We start from the raw sequence: 17,026 nt of genomic DNA on the forward strand, positions 1-17,026 counted from the left end.
TGCATCTTATCCAGACCCTTCCTCAAAGAAGATTTAAGTGAAATAAGCCTGAGGGTATAAATTAGTCTAAAGCATGCGGTTTGAATGTGTGAGGCTCTTGGTTCAGTGTCTACAAACACACACACACACACACACACACACACACACACACACACAATAGAAACAAAAAGACAAATTTCGTGCAAAGGTAGCTGAGAAATGAGCCGTGGACAGATATAATTCACATGGCTCTTGCCCATATGGAATCTAGTTTGTACTCACTGATATAAATGAATGCTCTGAAATTAAATTCAGAAATAGACTGCCTAGCCCATCTGAAAAGATTTGATAGACTTCAAGTTCACCTGTCAATCAAGTAGCAAACATTCACTTTGCTCATGCGCAGAAATTGTGAGTTAGGAGTGGGCTGTACTTGTATAGGCCTTGGTCCTATTTTTCTGGCATGGTATGTAGACACAGGAGAAAAAAACCTTCTGTACATTTCAGAATAAATTATAGAGAATAAATTATAAAATTTTAAAGTAATTATAAATTATCACTTCTGAATTTTTATTAGCACAAGATAATGCAATCAACTTAAGAGTCCAGATGCATAAATTTTAAAGTAATGACAAATGCCATTTGTTATTTAGCCAGAAAAAGTTTTATGTGTGAAAAATTCTTAAAATGTTAGGTTTAATCATGGTTTGATACTATACAAAAATTTTTCCATAGTAGTGTTTCAATGTTTTGAAAAACTTTTCTGTCTATACATAAAGATTCAGTATGTCAAAAAATAAAAGCGGTTATTTCAGTCTAGTGAAAAGATGATTCTATTTTGATAGTGATTCTATTTTGAATTAACTTTTAGAGCTAATATATCTGCATAGATGAATCCTAAAGATTCACACTGCCTTTCTACAAGTTAAAAAGATCTTTGTGAGCTAAATTCTTTACTCACTAGTTTCCTCATCCAGTGAGTTGGGAAACATTAGTGTGAACAGAGCTAAAGTAGACCTGGACACTTAGCAGCAGGCAGTGTTTCTCTGCCCTCCCTATGATCACCATTTGTTAATATATAGGCACTTTTTATTAAATCCATCTCAGACTAAAAAGGCCTTTATAATACTTATTCTCAACTGTCTTACCTGTTTTGGCTTTTTGAAATAACTGGTCCTTTATTCTTAGTTTTGATATTTTCTATTATCTTTGTTTGTAAGTAATTTTTTTCGGGGGTGGGGTTCTTCAAGACAAGGTTTCTTCATGTAGCCCTAGTTGTCCTGGAACTCACTCTGAGCCCAGGCTGGACTCAGACTAACAGAGATCTATCTGCCTGCCTCTGTCTCCAGAGTCCTGATGATAAATGTGTGCACCACCATTGTTGCCAGGCTGTAAGTGAAATCTTTATTGATAAGTTGAAGTTGGCTGTTAGACTGTCAATAACCTTATTAGTTAAACCCCATAGGCAGTTTTTGTGGTCGCTTATGTATACTCTTATATCCCCTTTGAATAGGGACACTTTAACTTCTTTCTTTCTGATTTCTATCTCTTTGATTTCCTTTAGTTGTCTTATTGCTCTACCTAGAACTACTAGTACTATATTGAAGAGATATGGAGAGTGGGCAACCTTGTCTTGTCCTTGATTTAATGGGATTGCTTTGAGTTTCTTTCCAGTTATTCTGATATTCGCTATCGGCCTGCTGTTTAGATATGTGCCTTTTATACCTGATCTAAAAATCCCACCAGAGAACTCCTGCAGCTGATAAACTCCTTCAGCAAAGTGGCTGGATGCAAGATGAATTTAAAAAAAAAAAGCACTAGCCCTCCTGTATACAAATGACAAATGGGCTGAGAAAGAAATTAGGGAAACAACACCCTTCACAATAGCCACAAACAATATAAAGTATCTAAGGGTAACTTTAAAAAACCTGTATGACAAGAACTTCAATTCTCTGAAAAAAGAAATGGAAGAAGATACCAGAAGATGGAAAAATCTCCCATGCTCATGGATCAATAGGATTAACATAGTGAAAATGGCCATCTTACCAAAGGCAATCTACAGATTTAATGCAGTTCCCACCAAAATACAAACACAATTTCTCACAGAACTTGAAAGAACATTTCTCAACTTCCTATGGAAAAAACAAAACAACACAACAACAACAACAACAACAAAAAAACCCAGAATAGATAAAATCTACACAATGATAGAAATTCTGGCAATATCTCCATACCTGACCTCAGCTATACTCCAGAGCAAAAGTAATAAAAACTGCATGGTACTGGCATAGAAATAGGCTGGTTGATCAATGGAGTCAAATCAAAGACCCAGAGATAAACTCACATCTATGCACACCTGATTTTTGACAAAGGAGCCAAAACCATACAATGGAAAAAAGAGCATCTTCAACAAATGGTGCTGGTTTAACTGAATGTCTACATGCAGAAAAATGCAAATAGATCCATATTTATCACCCAGCTCCAAACTAATGTCCAAGCGGATCAAAGACTTCAACAGAAAATAGATACACTAAATCTGCTAGAGGAGAAAGTGGGTAAGAACCTTGAACTCATTGGCACAGGAGACAACTTCCTGAACAGAACACCAACAGCACAGGCTCTAAGATCTACAATTAATATATGGGACCTCTTGAAACTGAAAAGCTTCTGTAAAGCAAAGGACACTATCAATAAAACAAAATGACAGTGTACAGATTGGGAAAAGATCTTCATTAATCCTACATATGATACAGGGCTAATATCTAGAATACATTAAGGACTCAAGAAATTAAACACCAGCAAACCAAATAATCCATTAAAAATGGAATATAGAGCTAAACAGAATTCTCAACAGAGGAATCTTGAATAGTGGAGAGCACTTAAAAAAATGCTCAGTGTCCTTAGTCATCAGGAAAATGCAAATCAAAATGACTCTGAGATTCCACCTTACACCTGTCAGAATGGCTAAGATAAAAAACTCAAGTGACAGCACATGCTGGGGAGGATGTGGAGAAAGGGAAACACTTCTCCACTGCTGGTGGGAGTGCAAACTTGTACAACCACTTTGGAAATCAACCAGGTGCTTTCTCAGAAAACTGGGAATAGCTTTACCTCAAGAGCCAGCTCTAACAGTCCTGGGCATATTCTCAAAAGATGCTCCACCATATAACAAGAACATTTGTGCAACCATGTCCATAGCAGTCATACTTGTAAGAGCCAGAATCTGGAAACAACCCAGATGTCCCTCAGCTGCAGAATGGCTAAAGAAACTGTGGTACTTTTATACAATGGAATACTACCCAGTCATTAAAAACAAGGAAATCATGAAATTTGCTGCACAGACCCCAAGAAGATAAATGTGATGGGCATCTTAGCCTCTGTATCGGCTGATTAGTTAGGGGAATGGGGGAATATCTCTGACATGAACTATGCTGCCTGCTTTTTGATCACTTTCTCTTGATGGGACTTCCCTACAAGCCACAGGAGAGGAAGATGAACTCAGTCCTCATTTGAATAGATGAGCTGGGATGTCTGGGTAGGGGCCTCCCCTGTTCTGAAGAAAAGGGGAGAGGAAATGAGAGAAGGGGGGTGGGACTGGGAGGAGAGGAGGGAGGGGCCTATGGTCAAGATGCAAGTTGAATTAATTTTAAAAAGTACAGATAAGGGGTAGTTATTGAAATAATTTGCTCTCTTTGGTATAAGATTACTCAGAATTTTGGTGTTTTGATAGTATTTGTGAGTTCTTTGTTTTAGGTTTAAAATTTTTAAAAATTGATGCAAATTATTATTATGGTTCCTAATCTCTGTAAGATTCTGGGGCTGGCAAGATAACCAAGCAAGTCAAAGTGTTTGCTGTGCAAGACAGAAGTCCCGAATTTTACCTAAGTCACTGAGGCTTATGTAAGGTGGAAGAAGAGAACCAAACCCACAAAGTGGTCCTTGACCTTCACGTGTGCTTCTTAACCTTCACACATACATATTAAAACATTAAATATTAAAAAATCGATAGGCAGAAAGCATAGAAAAAGCCCAGTTGGTTTACCTTCCTTGTATAAAGTCCTTTCGTTTTAGACTTTTTCCCTCTTTAATTGTATTCCTAAAGTTGAGATTAGCTACCAGGAAATGCTAAAAATGTACCTTTATACTGTTTACACTGTATGAAACAATGTGAACTGGTTACCCAATAAAAAAAGAGCACATACACATAGCACTCTCTCTCCCTATCTCTCTCTCTCTCCTAATGTATGAAGCTAGCTTCACTATAAAAAGCTGTACCATAAACAAAATGTTTAGTCTAAGGCCTGACAGTTGGCTACAGAATGTCACTTTTCGTCAGTTATGCCCTAATACAGAAATAGCAACAATGTAAATAGAAACTTGCCTCCATCAGATATCAACATTTAAAATATGTATCCTGCACTGGTCATTTGTATACAGTAAACTTACTTCAGCTAAAGTAAAAAAAAACTGCAAGATGAGGGGTGGGGTATGAGAAAACAAGGCAGGCATCCTCCAGTGAGCAGAGCAGATGCCTAGAGGCTCTGAAGACTGCCCTTGGTCAACATTCCCAGGAGAAGGCGTGGGGAGCAGGAAGGTAGGACAGACTAGGCTCTGGAGAGGTATAGGTTGAGTGTTGAGCGGGGGACAGGATGAGGGGATAGAACCGATGGAAAAAACCTCGGTTGAATTGGGAAGCCATGTATCACAGAAAGACTGCCTATGACATTGGCTCAATTGTTTCATAGACAACCTGAAGAGAATGTCAGAGCCAGCAAGTGGCTTTCCAAAGAAGTCTCATGGGGCAGCAAAGGCTGCTCAAGCTTGAAAGTGTCAAGTTTAGGTAGGATTTTCAAATTCCTATCGTATGGACCGGAAAACGTAAGTGTGGAGAGAAAAGTTTCTTTTTCAGACTGGTGAATTTAGTCAGGGTAAATCATTCAGTTTTATGTTGCCAATCAAAAGATTTAGATGACAATCTGCAAGATCTATTTAAAACTTATGGTTACCTCCGAAAATTATACCTCTCTTAATTTGAATTTAACGTAAACTTATTTTAATTGTTTTTGCATAATGATCGGAAACAGATTAAAAAAAAAAGACAAAACAAAACACTGACTACATGGCAAAAATCAGCAAATATGTCAAACAAAGCACCACATTCCCCAGAAACACCATGGCATATGCTGACAGTTACAAAAGAATTGCTGCTGTTTTCACCCTTCACACCAGAACAGTTTTTTCAATATTTACCTCCCATGTGTGGAGATGGGAACATATGGGGCTTTACATAATCATGAGCACAAACAGGTGGCTACTTAGGTGCATTTAATTTGCAGGCAGCATCAATACTGAACAACACAAGCCGCTCCGCATGGCTCCCAAAATCTTGCCACGAACATTCCATTAGCAAATTAAGATCGTTAAACAGAGGGAGGGGTAGCCCTCCTCATGGGCTTCAGCTACCTTTCAGAGCCCCGAATTGAATGCTTTTTCGAACACACCTTGGCGTTCTGTGGCATTCTTTTTTTCAGGGCAAGTCGGGGTAACTGTGTATAATGTATACCTTTTGAACTACTAACACGGGCATTTGAAAGTGCTTTCATCTTTTCTTCACGCTCTCTGCCCCTCCTCTTTGTGAACATAAAATTATGGTGGGTAAATTTTAGCCTTTCATCAAAGCATAGGTTCAGGGTCCTGAAAGCAACCTGGAAAGACTTCTCCCAAGGTGAGCCACCTACACACGTCACCCGAGGCTTATTTCCATACACTGTGGTGAAATCTGTGGAAATTATTATTGCTGGGAAAATCTGCCCGATCTACGCTAGGCGCTGGGTGGTAGGTTGTTTTTGCCATTAGAAGCAGCCTGGAATATTTCGTGTGCTTTAGCTGGCACTGAACTTGTAGTGATATGACAACATCTGACCTTATAATCAGCCTGCAACGGCTTTGAAACCCAGAGTGAAAGGAAACAAGAGAAATAATAACCACTGTTTCCTTAAAAAAAAAAAAAAAAAAACCAAAACAACAAAACAACACATTTTTTAAAGATGTATTTTTACGTATATGTGTGCTCTCTCTACATTTACACCTACCAGGAGAGGGCACCAGATCCCAATATAGATGGTCATGAGCCAGCCCCATGTGGTTGCTGGAAATTGAACTCAGGATCTCTAGAAGAGCAGACAGACCTCTTAACCACCGAGACATCTCTTCAGCCCGCAACCACTGTTTCTGTATGTCTAAACGTGCTACAGGTTACAGTTTGAATATCATAATGACCTTATAAGGTAAGAGATATCACTGCCCTTACTGTTTAGATAAGGATATTATATCTCCAAGGGTTCATGTCAACACACAAGTGAGGAAAGGGCCAGAACTGAACCCCAGTTTTCAGAACTGGCAATCCCTACTTGAAATCGACAAACTCTCACCATCCACGTCCATAAATCTATGGCACATTGAAGAACCCCCTCCCCCAGTAAAACTTAGTGTGATATTCTGCGAAATGTATGATCTGTGGGAATTCTGTTCATCCCTGGAGTCTCCATGTATCTTCCCATGACACAAGGAAGAGGGCTGTCTAGGTTGAGGAGACTCCAGGAGTTTGTTCTCAGTCAGTCTCTGAATCCGGGATGGTTTCTCATTCTTACCTTGCCACTAGGGAAGGGAATGTTAACACAGACAATTCTGTGTAGCACCTTCATAACGAACCCTTCAACATGTGCGTTAGGTTGTATCGTGGCTGATATTACAGATTGAGTGGTTGGCTAAGTGTCTCAAGCCTGTTGTACAATGCCCTCCCAAAGAGTTAAGTGCTTCTGGGGAAGAGGTGCTGCTGGTGGGGTGTTTCCCTCATCATGCGACAGCTGAACCAAAGAGATAAAAATGAATTGGAAGGTTTTATGATCTGTTCTTTTCTTCTGGGTAAAAGAACTATTAAAACCTTTTTATAGCTACTACAGGCCGTCTCGGTGCAATTATTGATGGAATGATGCCTGGACATAGGGACGCTGCAGCCTGGCTTAATCTTTCCAAGCAGAGAGGCAGCTTGCTTACTTGCTTTGATGTACTCTCTTCCCTCTCAGCTACTCAGTTGAACATTCATGCAGCATTTCCAGGCCACAAACTTAGACTTGCTTCTCATCCCTTGCTGCATTGGTTTTGAGACTTTCTCCAACTGATTTTAGTCAAGAGAATGAGAAGAACCCATGAAGACTCCTCTATGTGAGTTGTAAGACTCCCTCATAGGCTCGTGGTTTTCCATTATTATCCTCTGTTTGGCTTGGAAACCTGGGGAAGTTTCTCGTGGTATTATTATTGTGTGCTCTGGCATTTACTCAAAGACTTTGAACTTTCTGTTTTATAGGACATTTCATGTACACAGTTGCAACCTGAATTTGAATATAGATCCATATTCCAGAGGTTCTATGAAAACATCAGGTTTGGGGAGTCCATATAAAAGATTTCATCAAGATACACAATATACTACAAAATGTCTTGAGATGCAATGTAATGATAGAAAAGCAATAAGAAACATGTGAAGTGAGAAATTTTTATAGGTAGATACTGAATAACAAGGATGTTTAGGAATTAGATTGCAAATCAAACCATCTTTAGAGATTATCTGAGGGAGTGTCTGCTTTACTGATGATAAGAAAAAATTCACAGGGTTTTACAACTGGACAGTTTATCTCCAAATCAGCTGCTTTACATGCATCATTTCTTTAAAAAGTTTTAACATTTACTTAACACACATACATTGGTGGTAAAAGACCACCACCTAGGGTACCTCATTCTTGGAGGCATTTAAACTCTTTGGAAAGACATTGTACAACAGACTTGAGACATTTAGCCAACAAATCAATTCATAATATCAACACAGATGATATAACCTGACACCCATATATATATAAACATATATATATGTGCTATTAGAAAATTTTTATCTGCTTCTGCTTATTAAAATTAGATTGACTTGTGTCTCAGAGGTAAAACTTCTTCATAATAACAGTGGGTATAAATTTATATTTATTAACTTTGAAGTGCTATGGAAGTTTCTGCCTCCATTCTTGTTTCATTAGGCTGGAATATTATTATTGTACCTCATCATGTGGCTGAGGGAAAACTTAGGGGTGAGTAGAAATGTCAACCTGGACCCTGTTGCACTTTGTTCTAGAGTGCTTGTGTTAGTTTTGTTCTCATTACATGGTGTCCTGTAGGCGTGTGTAAAGGCATTCAACAATTTCGTGAGGATCACTGTATTTGAAACCCATAATCTTACATTTTAAAAAATCTGCTTAAAATGCAATAGACATTGGAAGTGGGAGAAAACAGGGAACAGGACAGAAGCCTTCCACAGAGGGCCTCTGAAAGACTCTACCCAGCAGTGTATGAAAGCAGATGCTGAGACTCATAGCCAAACTTTGGGCAGAGTGCAGGAAATCTTATGAAAGAAGTGGGAGATGAAAGACATAGAGGGGACAAGAACTCCACAAGGAGAACAACATAGCTAAAAAGTCTGGGCCCAGGGGTCTTTTCTGAGACTGATACTCCAACCAAGGACCATGCATGGAGATAACCTAGAACCTCTGCTCAGATGTAGCCCAATGTAGCTCAGCCTCCAAGTGGGTTTCCTAGTAAGGGGAGCAGGAGTTGTCTTTGACATGAACTCAGTGACTGGCTCTTTCATCACCTCCCTCTTGGGGGAGTGCAGCTGTTCCAGGCCACAGAGGAAGACAATGCAGCCAATCCTGATGAGACCTGATAGGCTATGGTCAGATAGAAGGGGAGGAGGAACTCCCCTATTAGTGGACTGGAGGAGGGGCTTGGAAAGGGAAGAGGGAGGAGGCTACAGTTGAGATACAAAGAGAATAAATTGTAATAATAAAAAAAATTTTAAAAATTAAAAATATCTGCTTAAATATGGCTGCAGCACCTTGTATGTACATGAACTTGATTGGTCAGTGCTACTACTTCACCTGGTTTGTTCAATTCCTCGTCCCCCTCTACACATTACTATAGTAGAGGCATAAGACCACTTGATACTAGGGATTCATGCCAGGCAATGTCTTAAAGATAAGTGAAGTTCATTTTCTTTTCTTGTTGGGTTTTGAAAGTTCTATGTCTTTTTACACCCAAAATTTACATAGATATCCATCTGGAAATAACCCGTGTCAACTTACAAAAGGCCAGGCAGCTTATGACTTTTAATAATAATGAAAAGTTAAAATATATAACTGTGATTAAGACTTTGTACTTTTGAAAGCTAAAACTTGACTACATTTCTATGAGTTTGGGATAAGAGGAAATTTATTCAAAAGTTCATGTCTTTATTTGTGAAATGTTCATGTTTTATTAATGTGAACTATTTTATGTTGCTATTTTGAAAATGAAAATGTATCATGCATGCAAATTCCTGCCCATGGTGAGCTGCTAATAAGTTAAAAACTCTAATATTGCTGATATGAGAAGATGGGGCAAAAGAAGCAGCAACATTTTATTTCAAAATTATTTATGTTAGAGATGGAGAAAATAGATTTGGCTAGAACTAGGAAAGAAGCTAGAAGGTTAGACTAGGGTAAAAAGAATAATCTTCAGGATGATTTCATATGGTGGATTGAAAGTCATGCTCTGATATATTTTGAGGAAATACAACTTTGAAATTTATTCTACATTTCAGTGAAAACTGATTACAGAGAAGAGAAAGGGTAGAAAATGATCTGACGGGAATCAAAGGTCTGGCTGTTCCCCTCTCCTTGAGTTTGGGGGAGGCTGGTCTGTGCAAAAGGAAGGCCACCTGGGAGAGAGCCGCACATGCCTTGTGACTAGAATAAACTCGTTCCTGTGAACACTGTCCCTGTAAGTCACATGCATAAGAGGAAGAGATTAGCTTAGTGGCTAGATGCAGAGTGTAGATGCCACAGCTCTGATTAGAAAGATTTTAGAGCTACGATTAGGCTGTGAAAATGGTGACCTTTTCCGTGTTTCCCAGTAACGACGTTTGCTTTACTCTTCCCACCAGATAATTGAGACAAGATGTCTCAGTGGGTAAAGGCAATTGCTGCCGAGTCTGATGCCCTGGCTTTGAGCCATAGAAGGAAAGAACTGACTCTTCAAGTCCTCCTTGGACCACTCATGTCATGGCATAGGTGCCCCTATACATATATGTACATATAAATAGAATAAAAATTGTAAGGTATAGCTCCATCAATTGTAATTAAAATACTTGAAGGAATAAATTCACTTATTAACTAACTTCAACACTTTATTTCTTTGTATTACTTTCCCTCAAGTTGCATGTTTGCTTTAAAAAAATCCTCTTAATTTCTGATTAACAGTAAGAAGCAAGAAGGTGGCCCAGCAGGGACAGGCACTTCTCACTGAACGTGATAACCTGAGCCTCTTGGACACATGTGATGAAAATGCCAAAACTTATCTGCTCCAAGTCATCCTCTGACTTCCACATGTTTCCCATGACATGTGTGTCACACATGAACACACAATAAATAAGTAACTGTGAAGAAAGAATACACATTATTAGGACACAACATGTCTATAAAAGAAGCCTCTAATTTTGAAGTTACTGGAATCATATCCCTAAACATTGTGATCGGTAGGTTATCAAAGAGACCTCTAGAGAGAGCTATCCAGTTTTCCCTATACAGTTTGCCACAGAAATGAAACTTAATAGAGACTACTGTGGCAACAGACACACATATGGCCAGTCTTCCATGAGAAGATGCTCCCACTATTGAAAGCAAGACAGATTTTTTTCTCACTATCTGAAAAATGTACCTAAAAAAATAAACAAATGTGATATTTGAACCCAGTGTTTAATTAAGTAGGAAGGTATAAACATCAACTTTCCTGATTAACTAGGAATGGTTGAACAGGTTTTCTCTATTTTAATTAAGTAATTTTTTATTTATATAATTTATTTATATCCTAATTGTAGCCCCCTCCCTCATCTCCTCCCAGTCCCACCCTCCTTCCCTCTTTCCCTTATTCCCCCTCCCCTACTCAAAAAAGGGAAGACACCTACCACCACCAACCCACTCCAGCACATCAAGCCACATCAGGATTCAGCTCGTCCTCTTCCCCTGTGGTCTGGCGAGGCAGTCCTGCCGGAGGGAAGTGATGGAACAGCAGGCAACAAAGGAGTCCAAGTCAGACAGAGCTTCCTTACTAAGGGACCCACGTGAGGACTAAACTGCCCACCACCAACATCTGTGCAGGGGGCCTTTGTCCAGTCCATGCACGGTCATGGGTTGGTGTATCAGTCTCCGTTGATGAGCTGATTCTGTTGGTCTTCTTGTGGCGTTCTTGTCTCATCCAGGTCCTATTATTCCTCTTCCTCCCAACACACACACACACACACACACACACACACACACACACACACACACTTTTCCACAAGACCCCCTGTGTGCTCCTCTTAATGTTTGGCTGTGAGTCTCAGCATGGTTTTCTCTATTTTAAATTCTTATATTCTCTGTGAAAAAAGATGATAGAGGTAATCAAATCCACAACAGATCAGTCTTAGTGGTGTTTAATTTCTGTTTAGCTTCTCTCATGGTAACTTAAATTTCCAACATGACATCATACTCAGAGCAGACATCCTACTCAGAGCATTTTACATGACATCAATGGCTACTTAGTAGGAGGGCCTCTTTGGACCTTGGAGGGGTTGCAATAGTAGATGAAGAGATAAGTTAATAAAATAGTTTCTTTGTATCCCACCACTTAGTGTGTTGAACTGTGCACTATGTCACATTGTAAAAGAAAACACACAAATCCATAGATAGAGCTTTGTCTTGCAATAAGACCCATTGAGATGGTGTGAAGGCTGTGACTTACCTGAAATAACAGTGGTCCATGGGGGTCAGGTTGTTTCTCATGCCTAATACTTTACATCTGTTAATACCTTAGAACAACTCTGCTCTTCAAGAATGATGACTCTACGTTAATATTCTGGTGCTCATGTCATCCTATAGATAAAACAAATAAAACCATTTTATGGGCTTCTAGATAGTTACTAAAAACATATTCCACACAATTACTGAAACTTTCCGTTTATTGATAATGACTGCAGGATCTTAGTAGTAGTAACTCTTTATATACTAAGGAATGAGATTGCACACATATGGATACACACGCAATCACACAGATTCAAACAGTATGACAAATTCAAGGATACAAAGTCTGGATTTTACTTGTTATAAGACTCCCTAAAACAAAACAAAACATTATCATCAGTAACAAAACAAATTCCTTTAAAGAAAATGCTTCTTTTCCTCGTAGTCTTCTCATACATAATGTGGCAGATAAAAGCTTTTCAATATATAGAGGTTTTAATTTCAGGGTATCAGGCTTTAGTTCAGGGGTAGAGTGCTTGATTACTACATGCAAACACGGATACCGCTTCAAGAATTTCTACCTAAATATAACATGAATTCCCTTTTACTTTGTATGATCAAATATAGATGTAGCCTTAAAAAATTCTCAAAAGAATTAGAAAAATAATTAACAATACACACAAAAGATATCGCAACTTCAATAATTTGTTATATAGATAAATTTAATTAGAATATATTTACTGAGGAAACCAATAAATTATTTCTCCATGCTATATCATTTAAGATATACAAATATGCTATTTTCTTAGAGCACACTAGTATATAATATACTCATTAAGCTATTTGTATGTGAGAAAACAAGTAATATTTTGTTTTTTATTTTCTATAAAATATGTTAAAATCGATTTAATAAATACATTTCTCATTGTGATACAAAGTATGTATGCACAAATGGAAAATAGCCTGAAAAAAGAAATTGCTTAAGCATGCAACTCTAAAATCCATAACTTAAATAATAAAAAAAATTCAAGGTAGTGATACTGAGAAAAAATTCAGAATGTGATATTGGTAAGGTAGAAACTATTACGATAGTGAAAATACTGAAATTTCAGTAGAAAAATTAGAGAAGCTGACCTACAATACAAGTTTCGCACCCAAGACTCAGGGGATATCACAGAAGATGGGGTGGAAAGATTGTAAAAGCGACAGGGCAGCTTCACCAATTATACCTCTTAGCAATATAGCCGACTAAACAATACCCAGAGAAGCAGCCAGTAGACAGTGCTAGCATGAAAGAGGGTAATATCAAGAGATGCTCTAGAAAGAGAACTGCAGGCAACTGAGGGGTGCTGAAGCAGGAGAAAGGGTCCTCCCAGAAGTGAGCCCTTTGATTAGTTATCCAACGCCAACTGTTCAGATTGAAATAATACACGATTAGCATTAAATGGATTGATCAGATTGTGTTTATAATCACACACACACATTCTGAGAGGGATCAAGGTAGGAGGTGGACACGGGAAGGACTGGAGGGAGGAAAGAAAGAAAAAAACAATGTAATTATATTTTACATTTTTGGATAGAGAAGGAACACCATTTAAATATTCAGTCTTGAGGGATGGTCAGGTGGCTCAGTGGAAGAGTGTTTGCCATGCAAGCATGAGGTCTAGAGTTGAGAACACAAGTAAAAAGTCAGGGCAGGCATAGTTGCTGTCTGTAATCCCAGCAAATTCCAGGGGCAAATTCCAGGGATGCTTGAGTTAGACTAAGTGATGCGTGAGCTCTGATTCGTGTGAGAGAACCTTCAGCGATGAATAAAGCGGGAGGGGTTTCAGAAGCCACCCTCTGTCAATTCCTGCCCTCTCCCAGACATGGGCACATGCGCATGTATACCCTCACATACAGGTGGGCAAACACACGAGGACATGCATTCATACAAACACCTCGTAAGCATACACCTGCGCAAAAATCAGCCCCAACATCAATCTAAGCTGCCATAGTTCCATAAAGCTCTGTGAAGAGCACTGATAGACGTTATGATTTATTAATGTGTTTTCCTCCAGGGATTCTATAAGGAAAGAAAAATAGGAAATTCTACATATCAAATTCCCCTTGGGAGAGTCTATCACAGTGCTTCAAAAGTAGCTAAGAACTCTGCCATTAATTAGAATGATGCACTGATTTGTTCATTATGGTAAAGCGAACACAACATGAAATGCATTTGAAAGCATGTGGGTCAGCTGCATCTAGTTACACTCATCCTCTAGTCCCAACTCTACATCTTTTCAATCAAAATCTGACTGAATCCATTTTCTTCTGGGAAATGTATTCCATCTTTTAATTTAGTGCATCTATGGGAGAATATATTCATGGAGATATTAATCAAGTCTTCTCTTTTTAAAAATTAGAAAAACGTTGAGAGATTAAATGCCTTTCTCAAAATTGCACTGGTAGTAAAGATGGCACATTTCTTTGTCAGGTTTCCTATTTCTGAGACCAGGGTATTTGGTATTTTAAGAAACTTCCCCTTGTTTCCATTTCTGTTCCTGCTGAGATGATTTAGTAATCTACAGAATATAATCTGACATTCTTCCTAGAAGAGTTTAAGATTCAAACAAGCATCTTGGGCTGAGGATATAGTTCAGTCAGGAAAATGGTTGGATAGCAAGCATGAAGAAGAGTTCTGCCCCAAGAACCTAGGTAAGAAAGCTGGGGATGATGGTGTGAGCCTATAATCCCAGCCCCAGGGAAGCGGAGACAGGGGCATCTCTGGTACTCATTGGAGAGCCAGGCTCATCTAATTGGTGAGCTCCAGGGAAAAAAAGAAGTCTTGTTTCAAAGGACAGTGTTCTTAAGGATGACACAGAGATAATCCTTTGGCCTCCACACAGGTGCGCACACAAACCAGCACACTCCTGTCCATAAAATATGCATAAAATAAGCACATGGTATTTAGAAGTTATACTAAGCTTGCTTTATGGATTTATCATTGTGTTTTTCTTTTGAGGACTTTCATTGTAATAACTCTAATGCACACAATTCTGTTCTTAGGTCTGTTTAAGGTCATGCCTGATAAAACTCCGTACCTTACAATGGAAGAAATCACGAGAACCATCCATATCAGACCTGGTAGACTAGGACAACCTTGCTTCTATCACCTGAAGGATATAAAACTAGAGAATCTCACCATTAAGCAGGGTGAGCCGATCCAGCTCAACTCAGTTGAAGAGATCGATGGAGAAATGCTGGTGAACTGTGGAGTGGTAAGGCATCACCAGAGCCATTCGTTCACTCTGCCTTTGTCACAGGAAGGAGAATTTTATGAGTGTGTGGATGAACATATTTATACCCTAAAAGAAATCGTTGAGTGGAAGATTCCCAAGAACAGAACAAGGACTGTGAAGCTTACGGATTTCTCAAATAAGTGGGACTCAACCAATCCACTCCCTGAAGACTTTTATGGTACTCTGATTCTCAAGCCTGTTTATGAAATTCAAGGTGTGCTGAAATGTAAGTACCCACTGAGGGCGATACCGTGTGGGAGTTAGCATTGTGGAGTTAATAGAAAAATGTTTAGACCCTGAAGAACGGGATTCTGTCACTGTCATTCATTAAGTGTCTTAGACTTAAATTCTTCATCTGTACATAAGAAAACCAGACAGCTACCTCTTAAGGAGCAGATTAAGGAGTGAGTATGCAGATATGTTATAAAGTGTTTAAGGCTATCTAAGCATAAGATGCTATAACTCTGAGATACACATAGAAAAATGCTAGTTTTTTTTATTATTGGTTATTAGGAGTTAATTTTTATGACAGTCAACAGAAAGAAGTTTTTGTTGTTGTTGTTGTTGTTTTTTCAGTGTCCCTTGTTCCTATTTCATGACAACCTTTCCTCCCCTCTCCCCCCAAATATTAGCCATTTAAGACTGGTCACAGTTTTTTTTTTTTAACATAGATTTTCTGAGTCGAGGAAGATAATATGTTAAATTAATTTTCACATTGTAATATATATTATATTTTAAGATATCTGCAGAGAGCATTGTTCTCCCAGAGATATTGATACCTTAAATTTTCAAACTTATGGTACATTATGTGGGCAATCAGTAGATTACAGAATTTTGAAGCAGTTTCTACTCAAGCCTGATAGCATGCCCAATAATCCTAGCTTCTCTGGAGGTTGAGGCAGGAGGATGGCAAGTTCAGATCTGCCTCGGTGGCACATGGCCAGCCTGGTCAACTTAACAAGACTGTCTCAAAATAAAAAAAAAAATAAAAATAAAAAATAAAAAAAACAGTAGCAAAGAATACAGCTGAAGAGCAGGACAGTTACTTACCACAGGTGAAATCCAAGGCTCAGTAACTTTCTAAATGTGAGCTTTGGGTAAGCTGTGTTTGCCCTTTTGAAGCTCCTTTGAAAGTGAAATAAAGTGAGTTTTTCTCTCTCTCTTTTTTCTGTTTCTTTTTTTGAATTTGACTGCATTTATTTTTATTCCTTAAGGTGAATATAAAACAATGACATTGACATATAAATTTACTGTTTTTATATAATTTAATTGAGGCCTTATATGCATATAATCTCAAATCCTAACCCCTCAATGCGGTGTTTTTTTTTTTTAAATTTAATTTTATATATATTTTTGTTTATTACAATTTATTCACTTTGTCTCCCATCTCCCTCATCTCTCAGTCCTACCTTTCCTCCCTCTTCCCCTATGCCCCTTCCCTAGTCCCCTGGTAAGGGAGGACCTCTTCCCCTTCTCTCTAACCCTAGCTTATCAGGTCTCATCAAGGCTGGCTGTATCATCTTCTTCTGTGACCTGTCAAGGCTGCACCACCCAAGGGGAGGTGATCAAAGAGCCAGCCACTGAGTTCATGTCAGCGACAACCCCTGCTTTACTTATGAAGGAGCCCACTTGAAAACTGAGCAGCCAATGGCCTTCCTTTAAACAAAGGGTCTAGGTCCTCTCCATGAATGGTCCTTGGTTGCAGTATTGGTCTCTGCAGGCTCCCTTGGGCCCAGGTATTTTGGCTCTGTTTTTTTCCTTGTGGAGTTCCTGTCCTCTTCAGGTCTTTCTGTCTCCCTTTTCTTCCATAGGATTCCAGCACTCTGCCCAAAGTTTGGCTAAGAGTCTCAGTATCTCCTTTGATACCCTGGTGGGTAGAGTCTTTCAGAGGCCCCCTGTGAAAGTCTCCTA

The 17,026-nt window shown here is 38.8% G+C and overlaps 1 protein-coding gene across 1 annotated transcript in view; it reads left to right on the forward strand.

The window, feature by feature from the left end:
- Positions 1–17,026, forward strand: part of Themis (thymocyte selection associated) — a 201,515-nt gene that overhangs the window by 65,745 nt on the left and 118,744 nt on the right. The window contains exon 3 of the mRNA XM_060373142.1: positions 14,883–15,341. Coding sequence (XP_060229125.1) covers positions 14,883–15,341 — 459 coding nt within the window. The remainder of the gene's footprint in view (positions 1–14,882; positions 15,342–17,026) is intronic.

Source organism: Meriones unguiculatus, chromosome 20 (assembly GCF_030254825.1).
Source record: "Meriones unguiculatus strain TT.TT164.6M chromosome 20, Bangor_MerUng_6.1, whole genome shotgun sequence".
Taxonomy (NCBI): domain Eukaryota; kingdom Metazoa; phylum Chordata; class Mammalia; order Rodentia; family Muridae; genus Meriones; species Meriones unguiculatus.